General features: G+C 31.0%; 1 protein-coding gene across 1 annotated transcript in view; it reads left to right on the forward strand.

The window, feature by feature from the left end:
- Window positions 1-15,630, forward strand: part of LOC143199387 (octopamine receptor beta-1R) — a 116,446-nt gene extending 100,816 nt beyond the window's left edge. The window contains exons 4-5 of the mRNA XM_076409175.1: window positions 435-809; window positions 15,525-15,630. Of these exons, the coding sequence (XP_076265290.1) occupies window positions 435-789 (355 nt within the window). The 3' untranslated portion in view covers window positions 790-809; window positions 15,525-15,630. The remainder of the gene's footprint in view (window positions 1-434; window positions 810-15,524) is intronic.
- The last annotated feature ends 3,136 nt before the right edge of the window (window positions 15,631-18,766 follow it).

Consider the following 18,766-nt stretch of genomic DNA (forward strand, 5'->3'; position numbering starts at 1 on the left):
ATAGGTATATCTGTCCATATATTTTTCAATAATCCTTAAAACATAACATGTCATTATTACATAATTCAATTTATCAAGAGCAGCTTATAGAGATTTAAACCAATAAAAAGAAAGAAATATTGTTATATATTTGTTATATAACATTTTTGAGTCGGTCACATGAAAATGACCATCGTACCGGTGGAAATTATGACACTCCATTATGTAATATAAAAAATATTTAAAAAATTATAACTGTAAAAATATTCATTAATTTATCTTAAAAGTAGAATCACGCTTGGTGGTTTAAAAAGTTTATAATATGAATGTTTGAAGTCGCTAAATAACACAGCAGTGTTGGAACGACTATAAATAAAAATAGAGTACAAATATGGTATTTCAAATAATAATAATAATAATAATATAACAAAAATAATATTCCTTCTTCTTTACAGGTACGTAATCTCCACCCTGTGCGGGTCAGAACTATGCCACAGTCCACCCTGGGTAGTGACGCTGGTCTTCTGGGTCGGCTACTTCAATTCCGCCCTGAACCCCCTGATCTACGCCTACTTCAACAGGGAGTTCAGGGTGGCGTTCAAGAAAACGCTGCAGGGTTGCTGCCAGATGACCTCGAAACTCATCTGCTGGAGGTTCGGCAGACGACGCAACGTAGCGATCGCGTACAGCAACGCGTCCAGCGACATCCACAACAGCAACCATCATCACAGAGAGGGCAACGGACCCAGGTGCAGCTACAACATATCCGAGGGAGAGATCGTCAATCTACAGAGCGAAGCCATCATCTAATAAGAACAAAACAAGTAATGGTAAGGTGGTATTGCTCAAGCTGACGCCAGACCGCTCGCTCCCGTTCCGTACACCCCATGGAAACCAGGAAAAATCATTCGGTTTATATATAAACGGCTGGGTCATCAAAAATTCAATCCTACAACGTTACGTTGCCGACTCGACGCGGACAATCACTTATTTATAATGCCTGCCTTGTATCCCGACTTCTGGCCTTTCCCCATTATATTTTTTTAAGTGTTCAACGTCTGTCGGATCGGAAATAATAGAACAGATCGATGACTATACGATATTAATTTCTCGGAACTTTCGGGGTTGGATAACGGAATAACGAAATACAAAATAGAGGCCGTTCAGAGATGAACACGACAAATATATCGAAATGAAAAACGGTTCGTTATAAATGAAACTATAAAAAGTTATAACTCAATGTGGACCTCTTTGATAAAATTGTTTCTGAACATATTGATAATTCAGCAGTAGGGACAAAGAAATAACAATATATTTTCATATTTTACATTGTCTTAAAATATAGATCAGAAATAATATATACATAACTTAACATTTTCTGAATTCACGAACAATCTCATTAAAAATTAATATATAACAAATGTGAAACAAATAAGTTTTACCCATTTTACGACGCCATTCTCAACAGATTCCCAACAAGATTTGAATTAGTAGTTTGGCAGCGAGTGCCATATAAAAATTCCAGCAATAAATTAGTTAATTGGATAAATATCTTCTTATAATTGATGATTCATAGTTTATCGATGATATGTCGCCTCATTTTGTTACCAGAATAATTTATAGGACGCCGAACACGTGGTTCATCTTCCAAGATCTATTATCACCTTTAAATCTCTCAAATTCAATTAAACTGTAAAGCAGGCTTAATGAAATACGATTATTGTATAATCGATTTTCAACCTAAAAGAGATTAACTCATGTAAAAATTATTTTTTAACAAAATTATTTTCAAAGAAAACTAATTAAAAGAAATTGGTTTCCGCGAAATACACCTATTACTTTTATTGAGAACTTAAAAAACAGCTTTTAACAACTTTTTTAGAAATTAGAAATATATTTTCTAATCATCTACTGGTCTTTTTAATACACTATATGTATATTTTCCTCAATCTGAACGTCATCCCTTATGAATATTAGATAAAATTGACTCCAAACAATGTTCCTATTGATAATTAAAAGTGAATACGTTTTTTAAGAAAATTGAATATAAAGAAAGAAAAAAAATATCTTCAAGTATTTCATATATAGCCCAATATTTTTGAGACCCTAAAAGACCACATTTCTTGAAATCAAGTATAGTTGACAGCCAACGACAAAAAAAAGAAAAACCTTTTATAGGCTTTTTATTTCTAACCAAAACAAGACCAATTTCACATTTAAATATTTGAATAACAAATCATTTAAATATAATTATATTCGTGTTTATAAAGAACAGCTTATAAAACACAAAACTCTAATATCAAGGAAAAGGCAATATTGTCACCAATAACTTATAATAAAATAAAAGCTGTCACTTTTGCTGATGCTATTAATATAACACCGAATAATAAATGTTGGAAAGAGATATATTTAAAAGCTTTATATACCAAAACAAAATGTAAAAGACTATAGAAGTTATTTACTTCTGTCCATGTACTTCTCAATAAAACTGGCTCTAAGTTAATATAGATAAAGTGGAATCAATAATGTTTTAATAATTATCATGTTACTTATCAAGTATAGCTTATAAGACTATACATTAACAAAATGGAAGAAATATGTCTAATATACAATACAATATAATTTTGGGTAAATTTAAGAAAGCGTCCATCATACTTATTGAAATTATGAATAAATATGAAAAATATATTTAGTAGATTTATATATCATAATCAAGGTCTAAAAGAATATAAAAATTATTTATTTCTGTCCATATATTTCTTAAAAAAACTAGGTTGAATAAAACGCTCCTATAGCCAAAATAGATTTTTTTTCTGTAGTTATTATATTACTTATAAAAGGTAGCTAACAAAAGTCTTCAGTTAAAAAAAATAAAGAAATATGTTTCGAATATAACTATTTAAAAAATAGTAGAAAATAAATAGAATTTTTTTGGAAATATAAGAAAATGACTATCATATTCATTGCAATTATGACAATCCAAATTTTAAAATAAAAAAAATCAGATATTTTTAAGAAGAACAATTGACTCCAGTAAAGATCTAACCTCTATAACAAATAAGCTTGTTATTCTTTAAATGTAATCGAATTCATCAAAAAACAGGTTATAATATTCTAAAGTAACAACAAGAAAGAAATATTGTTATATATTTCGTATATAAAATTTTTTGGCAATCTTAAAAAATCGACGAGAATACTTCCAGCCATCATATTTACTGATATTAAGAATATAATAAGAACTAGAAGAAGTATATCTTAAATAACTCAAATGATTTTAACAAGATATATAAAAAATCGAGTACATATTTGCTTGTGACCTCGCCCTCTTTCACTACTCTATCCGGATGCTGATATACGATAGGTATATTTTTTCTCGATTCATACATCATCCTTTACAAGGATAAAAAGGACCATTTTTTGAGTCACTGAATCCGCGACGATGTCAAGTAACGAGCGGGATCCGAGAGCGTGCTTGTAACGCTCGAACGTTTCACGCTTCATCCGTAGTTCCAGAGCCTGCTTGACGGCACGGTCGAAACTCCTATTGTGTATCGATTTATCGTAGACACAGACATCTTGACCTGCATTTCCTTGTACGATTTGAATTTCCGGCGGATGAGACTTTTCCGCGCTATTGACGTGATTCGAACGATGTCCAATGGCTTCGGTGCATTCGATTGTAGGGATTTGTCGGTTTGTTACAGGCATAGAATGAAAATAATTTACGATATGGACGGTTTAAGGGTTTTTAGCAGTAGAGCGTATTGTCATCTTATTTTGACCGTTACGTTAAATAAATAGTCATTATTTGAATTAATGCGTTATTACTAGTCGCTACGAACTTAAAATTTGTCCTTATGCTGTTTTAAAATTAGGTACTTATCTACAAAGACCTATTGGTCCTTACTTAATCCCCAATACTATATACTACAAGGATCACATGGTTTGGTTCTCTTGAGTCTTCATCCTTGTTCAGTTTTGTCTTAGAGTTGCAGCTCCTAAGTTTTGACATGGGAATGGAGTCTTTCGTCATGTTTTGTTGCAAATCCTGCGGTTAGTTCTTCATTAATGACATTTGATTGATTGGTTGACCCACGCAATATCGAGCAATAGCAGCCAGACGTGCATATTCAGTGACGTCAGTGTTTTCGTCAAGACATAGCGATATGAATGAAGCGCAATTAATACTTCAAGATAGACGAGTATATTTGATGCGCTGAATCATCTTATATTTATCATCCAAATGATTAAAAAATGAATTCACATATGAATGAACATTTCTCGATGAGACAAACAAAAGATTTGAATGTAATATCATCTCTTGGACAAGATCTCGCTCTTCAGTAGCATCAATGTTAACGAACCTTCCTTCTTAAACTCCCTCTTGAAAAGGTTTACTATGACGAACAATTAGATGTGCGGCCGAGCTTTCCCCAACACATTTAATTATGGACATCAACAGTTTATTTATATCTTCAATTACACTTGCAATTAATTCATTTTGCTCTGGTTTTGCTCTGGTATTGTTTACTAATGGATTTGCGATTTGTTTCGAAATACAACTTTGCAGACAATATTCTCTATAACACTGTTCCAGAAAATAAAACACACACTGCTTTGTGACCCCTATATACACTTACCATCTTACACTTTTTGCTTTTTTTCTGAACTAACCATATTAATAGTTAAAAACCATAATTATAACACAAATACATTGTAAAACACATTTAGAGATGTAGTAACTGTATTTAATCTTCGCATTTTTTTCAGTAATTTATCCTAGCCTCTTCAGTTTTATAAGACGCTTAAAACAAAACAACGAAAGCTTAAAGACCATTCGAGGGAGGCGGATCCGACAACACGACTCTCGGTCGATCAAAAACAATTTTTGCGACGCCTAATTCCATCTAAGTGGCAAAACAATCCCGAGCAAAAATAATAATCCGCAATCCCCTTATTCCCCGCGCTGACGAGATAAATTAAACTAAAATAGCGGTAAAATTGTTTTATAATGGGTTTTTCTGAGACCGCGTCCGTGGCGGAACCGTTCAATTGCAAAAGAGAGATCTCTCTCGCCGTTATAGAGTAGCTTCGCGATAGAATTCAATTAAATTATACCACTAGGCAGACTGCAAAAACTTTCGATTCGGACGCAATCACGATGTGAAGTAGGAGACCCGAAGGAAGACGCAGCGAAATTGTGATATAATTTATTAACCGCAACGATGAGCAATAAAGGTTTTTAAGTTATTTCAAAATGAATTTTGTACCACACAAGAATGAACATAAACATTTGTCGATGAGACAAATAAAAGATTCGAATGTAATGTCATCTCTTGGACAACATCTCGCTCTTCAATAGCATCAAGATCACTATCAATTGGTTAGTTTTCAGTTGAAACATATATTTCCGATGCAGCTGTTTTCGTCTCTTGAACAAATTCGTCAAGTAGGAGCTTGTAAGTAAACAATGTTTGAGCTGGAATCCAAAATTCATCCTTTCATTGATATTGCGTTATATATTACAATATTTAGTGAAAATTTTATGTGAATGATTCTAATTTATGACTATCTTGTCTTTAACACTTTTAACTATAGCAGGTTACTATATCTTACCAGACCCTGGGCTTATATATTGTCTTATGGTTATTATTTACCAACATATCGAGCTGACATCTTCAAAAGAGTTGTCAAAAAGGTAATAGGCTAAATTACAGGCTCATTCCCCTTATACGATAATACAAGGGAATCCATAAAAACAAAACATATATACACAAAGTTGTAAACAGTTGAGAAAGTCTAGAATATGATGCCTGAAAAAAATATTGAAGATTTACCTCTAATTGGCGCATCAGAGTTTAATGAAGGTGCAGTTTCTGAAAACATCATTATATTTGGAAGTAACAAGAAATTGTAAGACGCCTAACAATTAGCTCTTCTTCCTAGAATGTATTACCACTTTTATATAGAGCTGCGTATATCACAATGAAGTAAGTCAGATGTTTTTAAGAAAATATAAACAAATTTACTTATATCCATACATTTTTCAGATAAAGATCTAATTTCTAAAACAAAATCAGTAATTTCTTATTACTTAATTATAATCAAAAGTAACTTATAAAATTCCACACTAATGAAAATAAAAATTATAGTCATTTGTTTTATATGTAACAGAATAAAATTTTCTGTATACTTAAGAAAACGATCATCATACTTCCTGATATTATGAACATGATAAAAAATAATAATAAAATAATAAAATATAAGATATACGGCATAATATAATACGGTTCTTTCGTAACAATAAAATTATCGGTCTTTAAAGAGTAATAAAAGACTCAGATTATTTCCTGTTAGATCTTTCACATTTTCCTCTTGACCGAATTGGTCTGTTTGGACCTTGTAAGTCTAAAATCCTTAAGCCAGAATTCACTAAAAAGTCTTCAGATTTAAAATTATGAGTATAACAATCCATAATATAAGATAAAACATATTTAAGAACTTCATACATTAAAATAAAGTTAGATGTTTCTGAAAAGAAATAAAAACATTTACCTATATCAATATATTTTTCAACAATCATCAAAGCCACAAATACAGCATGTTTTATCTGGAAGTAACAACAAATTATGGATCGCTAAGCAAGCACCTCGTCTTTCAAGAATGCATGTATCTGTTCTGAGCTCAGAGCTTTCCATATTGCGATATTATAAAAACTAAAATACATGTTAAATTGCTTAAAATGACCAAAAATTTGAAATTTTGATTGTTTTGAATATAGTCATTTGTAAATATATAAAGAAATATCAATACAGAAAATTTATACAAAAAGTTTGTTAATTTAGGTTTACTCAACTGCCATAGCTTATATATTCGAAGTACATGCTAAAAACACACTGGCAGACATAAAAGGTATCTCTAACGTTTCTATGACAACGCATCAAGGTTATAATAAAAAAAGTCGAAGTGGAAAAGTATGATAACACTTAACGTTGCCGAGTAGCAAAATATAAAAACACCCCCTCGTATATAAAATTAATTCTCTTGTACCGTAATAGAACAACAGAAACAAAATCAAATAAATATTTCATCTAATTTTGTCTCCGACTTGGGAACCAATACGCGGAGAAAAACAAAAGTTAGTTCGCGAAGTAGCGGGAGTTTTTTCATCAAGTCACTCTGGCTGTTCAAAAAAACGATTTGCCAGTTAATTAAAGTTTGAGAGGGCGAAGAAAAAACAGACCGAACCAGTCGATGCGAGACGTGCCCACGTCTTTTAAAGAGGACCGATTTTTTCCTCTAATATTAGACACGCGGTTCCCGCAATTCAAACAAAAGGCGAATCGTTGCGGAATAATAATGGAATGTGAAAAATAACCGGATCGGGACTCCGGTTAGACGTGGATTCGAGTTTAGTGGCCTGAACGGTCTGAAAATTTCATCAAAAAATAGCTCAATTAATTTTATTCGGTTACATATTTTAAAATTACTTAGATAATATCAATATTATTTTTACAAATTACGCAACAAACATGATTTCATAACAAAATCATAATATCAAGAATACGTCTATAATAACTAAACATTTTTCTACAAAAGTCCACTACCACAAATAGAAATAGTTGGCTATTATATCACGTAACTTATAAAGTCTGGAACCCAACTAATAAAACAACAACTCAACTAAACTAAATTCAACTTTATTCATAAAGATCCTTTAAGACAACCCAACCTTCTTCTAATCTTTTTATATCTCCTTCTTAAAATGATTTCTTTTAGATTTCAAAATAGGCTTCTACAATAAGTAATCGCTTTTTCATTTGAACGAAACCTATTCCTATAAAAATGTCTCTAACTTTTCCATTTTACATATTTCCCGTCTTAAGTATCAAGACTATTTATAAAACCATGGACTAACAGAAATAAAGCATTATGTTTCATATATAACCTAATAAAATTGATTTAAAATTTAAGGCGTCCACCTTAGAAAAATATATATTTAAGAGCTTCGTACATCACAATGAGGTAAGTCAGATTTTTTAAAGAGATATAAAAAATATCTACTTATGTCCGTGTGTTTTTCAGTAAAGATCCAACCTCTAAAACAAAATCAGTATATTTTTATTACTTAATTATGATCTAACTTATCTTAAAGTAAATGTACACTAACAAAAATTATTATATACTTTATTATATACTTTTCTATAAATTTAAGAAAACGGCTATCATACTTCTTGAAATTATGAATATGAGAATCTATAATAAATATAAGATAAAAAGAAAGAAATGAAAAATATTTAACCATGTCCAAATATTTTTCAAATTGATTTCAATAAAGAATCTCTAAAACAAAATCAAACTACATTTATTGAAACAGTCGAAATTTATTGGACGCTATTAAAATAACTATTAACATATCTTGTTATAGGTTTTCTTATTTCACTTATAGTTAATAACATTTAATGTGCTTAGATATAACCTCAATTTAACTAGAACATCGTGATATCGCAGCATTAAACTTTGTGTGGCCGAAGCAATACGAAATCAACAGTAACAAATTTCAGCAATTATCAGAACTGGATGCCTATGAAAATGGCGAGAATGACAATTGCGATCATCGCCATGTTCACCGAGAAAAGGCACCGCGTCCTAACCTCATTAGAGAAAAATCATGCTAATCAATTCTGGCCAATTCCGACCCGGGTCCTTTTAAAATTCATGGATAACGTTTCGGAAAAATCTCGAGCTCGTTTTTCTGCATCGCAGATAAGACTCCAAGAAGTGTTCATTAACTTTTGTTATTGCGGGGGGGCATTTGCATATTCGAATCCTTGCAAATTTGGGAAGAAAAGCCTTAATTGTCGTAAAGAATCGTGGAAAAAAGGGTATTTGAATCAACTGTCGGTATGTATGTATATATACATGTAATTGAAGATAAGTAAAGATGAGTAAAGACGACTAAAGATAATTAAAGGTAATTAAGAATGATTAAAGATGGTTAAAGTTAATTAAGGATATTTAAACACACTTAAAGACAACTAAGGATAATTAAAGATAACTAAATATTATTAAATGGTATTAAAAATAATTAAAGATGATTAAAGATAATTAAAGGTGATTAAAGATAATTAAAGGTGATTAAAGATAATTAAAGATAATTAAGATAATTAAAGATAATTAAAGATAGATACCAAAAGTTAGTACAACAGGTACAAGTACAACTGAAGTTACTTAAAAATAAGTAAATATGATTAGAGATAATTAAAGTTTAATTTTAACGATATAGAAATATAGAAAAGTATAGACAAATACAGAAAATACTATCAATGATAGATGTTACAAAAGGATTACGTAGATAGTTTATTTTCTCGCAGTGCTCAGACAGTATAGGAACCTCTTCTCGTCGATTTGTTTTATTGGAAATATATAAATTCGTCGCTGTTTGGGTATTAACGATTAATCCTAAAATTATTACAGATCAAACAACGCGCGGGTTGCGGTGGAGATAGCAATTATGGAAAATCAAACATTAATCGCGATAATAGAAACCCGCTGAATGGTCGTAGCCAGATCGATACGACAGACTCGAACATTGACATTAAATAAATAATGCCCGTAAATAGCCGGGCGGGGAGGCGCGTGTGGATGGTGAGCCCCTGCGTCGCTTTTTCTTGAAATATCGTTTGTTCTGCTTTGCTTTTACGAATGCGTGAGTATACAAAACGCCAATACACAAGGCGCAGAAATTGCTTTATCCTTATGTCACATTTCGCCATAACGTTCATCTTTATTAACATAAATATTCTCGATAACAACATACAAGAATAAAACGCATTACTACAGATCAATGTTTGTAAATGTAGACGTCGGTATTTCTCTTGGATTTCTGTTAGTCCAAACAACGACATATTAAAGATATTGTACGTTATATTATGACAAAACCTGCACAGTCATTGATGACAAAGAAAAAAGTAGCACAAATTAAGAAAACTAATTAATCATATTGATATATTATGATTTTAAGCATTCCACATATTGAAACTAATTTTAAAGAAAAAGTAGTGATTTAGGAAGAAAAGAAAATGAAACAATTGATACAGACAAATATTTAGAGATAGTACATGTTCAGAACATTTTAAAGGTAATAATGAATATTTAATTAATTTTATTAATTTTATTATCTAGAAGAACTAAAAGATGTAACACTTATTATGTAAACAAAATTAAATATATCTGGAGATATTTAAAGTTATTTAAATACATTTAAAGATATTAAAAGATATTTAAAGATATTTAGATATCTAAATATATTTAAAGATATTTAAAGGTATTTAAAGATATTTAAAGATAATTAAAGATAATTAAAGATGATTAAAGATAATTAAAGCTCAATTTTAAAGATAAAATATATAGAAACATTACCAATAAATTAAAGGTTTATTAGATAGAAACAATAATTCTAATTTTGGATTTTCACATAAATAGGAAGAATAAATTGTTAAATTAAAAGGAACAGAAAACTAAAATGAGTCAAAGTGATACGTAAAAACATTTTCTTACCAGAATATTTAAAACAAGAACGAATCATTCAAATATATTATTCATCGCTCTTCTATATATGTATATATATATATATATATATATATATATATATATATATATATATATATATATATATATATATATACAATACACCATATATTTATGGATAAGTTAGTTTTGGATAATTTTAATCTTGTCTATTTCCCAGTATATATATGTATCAATAAACAAGACAAAGAAATACCATCATTATATCAACATTCCTGGTTCTAAAGCCATCTATAGAAAACGACAGAGGTAAAATCCATTTATTATTTAGATTGATATTCATAGTTTCACAGCAATATTATAAAAAATATTTCCAAAGTTAATTTACATCTGAACTTTCTGCTAGCATGTTGTCCTTTCAGACAATAAATAATCATTTCACTATCTTGGAATATCACTAGATTATATATATTTCTCTAATTACTAGAGAAAAGTAAAAAGATCAGTAAAAAAACATTAATTTTATAATATAAAAACCGCGTAAGATTACTGAAGAAAGCAGAGACTTTCTTGATTTATTTATTTATTCCATTAGCCAGATCCTAAATCTGAATATTATTTCGTTGACATAAACAGCTGGAACCGCGCTTATCGGTTCGAACAAAAATCGCCCTTTGTATCATTAATTAATTTGCTTAATCCACCACGGGAAGCGGAAAGCAGCCCGCGCCTGTTCCGCAACAGGAAAGAGCAGGAAAAAACCGAGAAGAACAAGGTGTCTCTTTATGTCGGCGTGGTCCTTTGAAGTGTCCATCTCCTAATTAATTTTTTCTCTCCCTGTTTTTTTTCCTGTGGGGACGAGAGGACGATTTAATTTCGCCGTAATGGCGGTTAAAATATTAAGTAGCAACGCCGCAAGAAGGGCGGGAATAATTGAACCGGTAAAAGTTGAATGAATTGTTGTCGTTTCGTTGGATTTTTTACTTCAACATCTGATAAATGATGAAAATTTCGAATTGGTTTTTTTTTTGTTGATGCCAAGCTAATATTTGAAATAATAATTCTGAAGAATTGCTTTGAGTTTTATAATAGATGAACATTTTTATAGTAGATAGAACATTATCTTTAAAAGGAAAATAAAAAATAACTAATCGATTTAATTTCAGTACACAGAATGTTATAACAAATTACAAAGAAAAAAAAACTCGAATTAGAGCTAATGGATATTTAAAGCCAACCAGAAGATTAGAGACAAAATCACGAAAAAATATAAAATAACAAATGGTCACAAAAGAATAAGAGTCCACCAAATTGAAGCCATTTAAAATAATACTTCGATAAAAATTCAGAATAATATTTAAAATAAACAGAAGAAGATAACTATGGATACTTTCCAACATGAATAGTAAATAATTATAGAAAACATGAACTAGATTAAATCCAGTATATTATAAGTTAATAAATAAACATCAAAATTAGTATTATTCTTATAAAATATTAAGAACAAACAGAAAAATCTTTACCACGATATTAAAATAATATACCCACCGAATGTAAATATGATCAGTTCATTAAAGATAACTAAGAATATTAAAAATGTATTAATTATGATATACAGACAAAAAAAGAGGAATAAATTAAACCAATGTACCACTTTGATATTTAAAGTTAATAATACCCAGAATGTTAATGATAATTATGAGGAGTTTCCAAAATAAATAGTGCAGAATCACGGAAATTAGGAACTAGAATAAAAGAAAATTATATAATATATATAAAAAAGGAGAAATAATTAAATTATATCAATGGAAATTTAATCACTTATCAACACTCTTAAAGTGAAACAAGAAACTCTAATTGATTAAGCGAATTGAACAAATTAAAAATTTAAAGATAATTCATATTTGCAATATTAAAGAAAATAATGTATAATAATGTATAATATAAAAAAGGAAAAAATCATCATTAACCAAAGTACAGGGTTGAATGAAGCCAGTTATTTAACTAAACTCTAACTAACTCTAAATTGGCATCTAGAGTTAAGATTTTTTTATATTTATACACTATATGAGTTCGTGTGGTTTGGTTCGCTCCAACCTTTTGATTTCCTGCTTGTTGTGTAGTAACTTTTGTTGTTTGTTGTTTCCACATTGCTGTGATTTAGCAACCTCATTTCATGTTTTATGACAAAATCTTGGATATTTTTGTATATCCATTTGATTTCGAGGTCATCGTGCAACTCTTCGTTGGTTACGTAACGATAAGCCACGCCACAGATTCAAATTGGCTCTATGATTGCCTAATAAAAGGATCTCCTTGATTTTCGGTCTAGTTGGTATATTCCGGCTAACCTGTACAGTTGCTTAACTTTGAACCTAATCTGCCTGTTTTTTGCCTAACATGGTAGAGATCAAACATATTGATAATATAAAATGAAAAAGGTAATAAACAATTACCATATCATGAAAAATTTTAAACTGATTACAATACTATATTGTTTCATATTTAATAAAATAATATGCAAAAGTGGCTGGAGAAATAAAGAAAACAATTGTTGAATGAAGCGTAAACGTTCTCGCCTTGCCCGAAACAAACGAGAACGTTTCCACGAATAGCATAATTTTTCTGGTTACGATAGTCGTTTTATCTCGAGCGGACCCTTCGGCGTTAGCCGCGAGAGCAAATTGAAAGTGTTTATATACGAAACGAAGTTCATTAACTTCTACTCTCCGCGACAGTTGAATTGGGAGCCCCGGTCCTTTTTTATCCCTATCCGTATCATTCGCCCAAGACGAGGCTTGTATAAATGGTCGTGTGACGACGACTCACAAAGGCCCCCTTGCCACAATGGCGCAGCTAAAAGAGCAGTTACCAATCATATTCAGAATATGCGGTGGCTTATATCCTTTTCTCGTTTTTTTCTTCGCTTCGGTTAGGTCTATGTGAGTTCTATCCAGTCCACGAATATGTATAAAAAAATATAAAGATGTCATCTCTACAGGCATATTATTAAAATATGTCTTAATTGTCTTTATATTTCCGATGAATAAACCGTATTTGTTTACATAATGTAATGTAGTACTGCTCAACAAAAGATATTGATTGTTGAATAGATATCATATCATGAAAGAATATAAGCGTTACCTTACTTGAAGCAAATGAGAACTTTTCCGTGAGTAGCATAATTTTTCTGGTTACGATGCTCATTTTATAGTATTTGATAAATTGTTCGATTTTTTTTTCAGTATTTTAACTATTTACTGTTTAAGTATAATAAATATCGTAATATATCTTGTACAAATTAAATGTTATGAAATACAATACAAATCCATATAATCTAGCTGTTACAAAATCAACGATTATAAAATGGCTATCCTAACGAGAAAAATTATGTTAATCCTGAAAACGTTCTCATTTGTCTGGTATGGCTAGAGAGTTCACATTTGATTCATTAATTGATTTGATTAATGTAGCTAGCTACTTTTGTATATTAATTCATTGTTTTATTAAATGTATTAATACAATATTACTAATCGTTGTCGAATAACAGATCTAGGATTCCTGGAATATCTAAATGCATCCATAATACTCCTCAAGACTTTCTTCTGAAATTCTGGTATTATGTTGATATTACTTCTCGCCGAACATCCTCGTAACTAAATTTTATATGTCCATAAATGTTACTAGCTGTTTATAGAGCAACAACTTGTTATATATAGATAATTTAAATTTTCGTCCCAATAATCAATCATTTTTTTTTGTTTTTATTTCAGTATTTTCCTTTCTTTTTGATGTGTTCCTTTCAACCAAGTTTTGCCTAAAATGCATCCCAAAATATTGTCAGTGTATGGGAATAATAGCATTACTCATCTTCATTGGCATATAAACAATTTGGTTGTAGGTGAATTCAATATGCAATGATTGGGTCTCTCTTGTTGACGTTTGTTCTCCATGTTTTTTGGACTCTTCTTCACTATTGTATCAAATAGCAAATTTAATTAAATATGAAATTATATTAAGACGCGTTTGTATTAGGTATTAAGGTTTAGTGAATTTCGAAACATCCTTAAATAACCTTTTAGTATTTTACTTCATTTAATTTTCCAAATCAGTAATACATGTCTTGATCCCTTATTTATATTATTACCTGTATGTTGCAGTTTTCTGGTTACCTCTTTATATTAAATATTAATTAATAAATTATTAATTAATTAATTAATATAAATTAATATAAATTAAATTATTAATTAATTAATTAATTAAATTAATATTAATTAATTAATTATTAATTAATAAATACTAATTATAAAATATGAAACAATATTCAAGCATCTGTAGTAGTGATCTTTTTTTTTTCTTTTTAATAATAAACTTTTAGTTGTATATTATTTAGTTTAATTCTGTACATCAGTAATTATGATCTGTAGAAGGCATTAGATACAATAACGTAAATATGAATTATAATTATATAAATCGGAATTAAAAAAACAGCTTCAAACCAATTAAATAAAGATAACCCGTCATGTTTTTTTTTCTGTGCGGGAGGGCGATTAATAAAGAAAAATTGGCCGGTAATTACGAAAGGGCCGTAACTCATAACCGGTTAGATAACAAGAACCGAGAACTAATTATAGAAGTTCATATTTAAAACAGGGTCCAGTTCTTACCGATGCCGAGCAAAAGAGAGTTTCTCGGCACGAACAACACGCTGATAATTCATTTAATAAACCGTTCCCTAAGAGGCTCACCAGTTGCCTCTCTCCCGGAGCCGATGTAGCTCAAAACGACACTTTATCTTTATTTTAACGAAATTCATTAAGCCAGCAACCGACCCGTCTAAACCCCCCCCCTTAGCCCCCTTCCGGCGGCGGTTTTAATTCCAAATTTTCCTTTTTTCCCTCCGTTTCCTCGGCTTCTCCCTTCGCGGACAATCTAAGACGAAAGTTATTAAAGGCATTTTTCTCCTTTACCCCTGCCACACTGTGTACTGTATAAATTCTTTTTCTGGTTTCTAGCGTTGTTCATGGTGACGAGAGCGAGAGAAGGAGTAAAAGAGAAAGATAGAAAGGGGGGAAATCATTTTTAATTCAACTAGCAGCAACATATTAATACAGGGTCCTTTTCTTATTTATATGGAAACTAATTCAAGATATGTTAATAATCTCTACAGCGGTGGAACTAACCAACCTTACATCGAGTGCTTGTTGACGCAATAAAGAGAAAAACAAATAAATACTTTCATAATTAACAGTCGATTGACAAGTACGTCGAGATATGACCACACCGAGGCTTTATCCTCAATGAAAAGAAAAGAAAACTAGTATAAAACAAAAGCTTTGATGCCTCTAATTCTCTAGTAATCACAATAAGAACGTAATGAGACATATAGGCGAACAACTGCGTGTTAAAGAAAGGTAGAACAATGTTTTATTAACATGTATGTTTTATTAACATAAACTTGCAGAATACTGCCTAAGTGTGGACATACCTTTAGATTTTAGAGAAACAGTCTAGCAAAACGTATTGACGTCGAATATTCACCTAGAATTTCGATAAAAACCGACAGTGATGAAGTAAAAGCAGGAACATAAAAATGGTGAAGGCGCAATCAATACTTTTTTTTAGACCCCCTTAAGTATACCCAAGGTAACGCGATACAATCAAACTGAAAAATTCCTGTGAATATTTATTTCTAGAGACGTAGCACTGTAATGAACCGCTTGGTTTTTCAACCAATTCGCGTTTTTAATTAGTAAAAACTAAGTTTATACCTCAGACTCAACCGACCAAAGAATGTACAATCCAAATTTTTATATAGGACATAGATAGATAGCATCGTGTGTATATATTTTCATTTGTCATAGAGTATTTTTTGAAAATTTTCTCACCAAGATAACCATACTTCTACTTGTACATAACCTGTGCGTCTTCTTCTTTATTGATTAGTGGCTTTAGCACCACATTCGTAGCGGTGCCATTGGCGACACGAGAAGAAGAATAATGTAAATCTTTTAGGATAATGGGAACCCGAAATTTTGCCAAACACCAAGATATTTGAATTAGGTGACATCTATATAGATCCGTATAGAGTATATTTATTGTGTATTATATAAAGATAAATATAATTAGGTAATATGCAGTGTGGTTTTAAGATTAAATAAGAATATATTTTATTCTGTGATATGCGGATTAAAATTGTGGTAAATTATATTAATTAGTGATAGTTCTATGTTCGCCAGTACAGACCTGTATCTCATTAGTGTATTTATTTGTTGAAATTATGAGAAGCGGTAACGAGATAGGTTTGTACAGGTCAGCACTAGCGCGTCTTCTTCATCTCTCTAGACTACAACCAACTAAAGCAATGTCATTGTGAAACCGAAAAGTACTAGAGACATATCTTCGTTTCTCAGTTTTCTTCATTGTTTTATATGTTATGATATATTGTTTGTTAAATAAAGAGATTCAGATAATGTTTCTTGTTTATTTTACCCGCATTTTTTTATTATCGTAACACTTATGGCTCAGATGATGACAATACTACGAGAGATAACACTTCAAGTATACGAATAATTTACTAGAACTATAACTTTGGCGTATAATTGTAGTGTTTACACATTATTGCGTGTTTACATATACATTATACAAAAATATTCGACAGGAATATTAGGTTCTATGATATTAGGTTAACTTATCAATTCGAGATAATTTATTTTATTTATATTATATTCTTCAAATGTACGTATAATTTTCAACAACTGGCAACATTGCAAATTCAAATTTTTCTGCATATGCGGGGATTCCCCACTACTAGGTTTAGTTTTTCATTATTTCGAGTGTTAGCTAAGCTTAATCTGAGGCTTCAGTTGTGGGTTATCGATTGATAGTTGAAGATGGTAGCAGAAGTTATCAGACATGGTTTCAAAAATTAACAATGAATTTAACGCCACAGACAGAAAACATAGGGGAAGGTCGAAGATGTACATGTTCAGAAATAAAAAAGTAACCATTTAGCAATGATAACATCATCAAAAATCAAAATCTACATGGAAACCCACACACTCTGTCCACCGGATATTGTATACTTTACCAGCGTAAGCACCATCTCATATTATATGATAATAATAACTAGCGATTGACAATATTTTGAATAAAACATAAATTTCCACTTTTTACAGTAAACAAATCAGTTCTTTATAAAAAAAAAGTGGCAGAGACTTATTTGTACTCGCAGTAAGTATAAGAACAAAACAGATAAGAACAGAATGTCCTAATGTCAATTATTTGAAAACAACATCAATCAAAAACAACTAATCAAAAAATAACGACATTATAAGTACTGATGCATTTTGAAGCCCTTACTTGCTAGCCCAATTTTCCAAGCTCGAAAAGCAAACGGTTTTTTTTCCTCAAAGGTAACATGCTACCTTCCCCACCGTTAACTGATTATTCCCCAAGAAATATCGTTTCCCGGTCGAGCACGTGAGCCTGCTCTCTGCTGAACCGAAAGAACCTACAGAATAATTGGACCGTTCGTAACAATAGGAAAAAACTCTCGCACGCTCGATTTGCATAGCTAAACGAACCGTCGTGTCGTTCACGTGATTCTGATTAGCCGAAGGAAGTCACGGTCCCTATCCCGTCCTCTAATGACCAATAAAAGCGCCAAGATCCGCAGCCCTCGGCCCTAATTGCCCTTCCGGGGGCGATTAGTAAGTCACAGTCGGCGAGGCCCGAACAGGTGAGCATTGTCACGCATCCCAGATCTAGCCGGCCTTCAATTAAACGGCACAATTGAATCCGAGGGCGACGTTTTGGAACCCGCGCGACGAGCGAGAGGGTTTGGTAATCCGGTCTAACGAGCGAGAGGATTAAAGTCCGCTTATATCACCAAGTCATCGCCGCTTCGCTGCCTACGAATGACGAATAGAGGCGCGACAGTCTCATGATCTCCAAAGGAATTATAAAACGCCATTTTTTATCATCAATTGTTAATAATTAATATCTAACATATATTTATATTTATATTTTCATTATCGTAAGCATATTAATTCAGATAATTGGATATTATGAGCCATAAAGGGACAAAGGCTCAGAAAAATTTTAATTATCTGTGAAATTAAGCTACAGCCATTGAAAATAGAAAACTCGAGCTAGCTATGGCAACAAATGAATCTTCTGTCACAAGTATTTGTCATGTCACATTTATAGTTTTTTTAATATTGTTATAAAAAACGATTATGCATATATAAAGATG

Source organism: Rhynchophorus ferrugineus, unplaced genomic scaffold (assembly GCF_030347505.1).
Source record: "Rhynchophorus ferrugineus isolate W39M unplaced genomic scaffold, kcgeb_rfMv2 rfM7, whole genome shotgun sequence".
NCBI lineage: Eukaryota > Metazoa > Arthropoda > Insecta > Coleoptera > Curculionidae > Rhynchophorus > Rhynchophorus ferrugineus.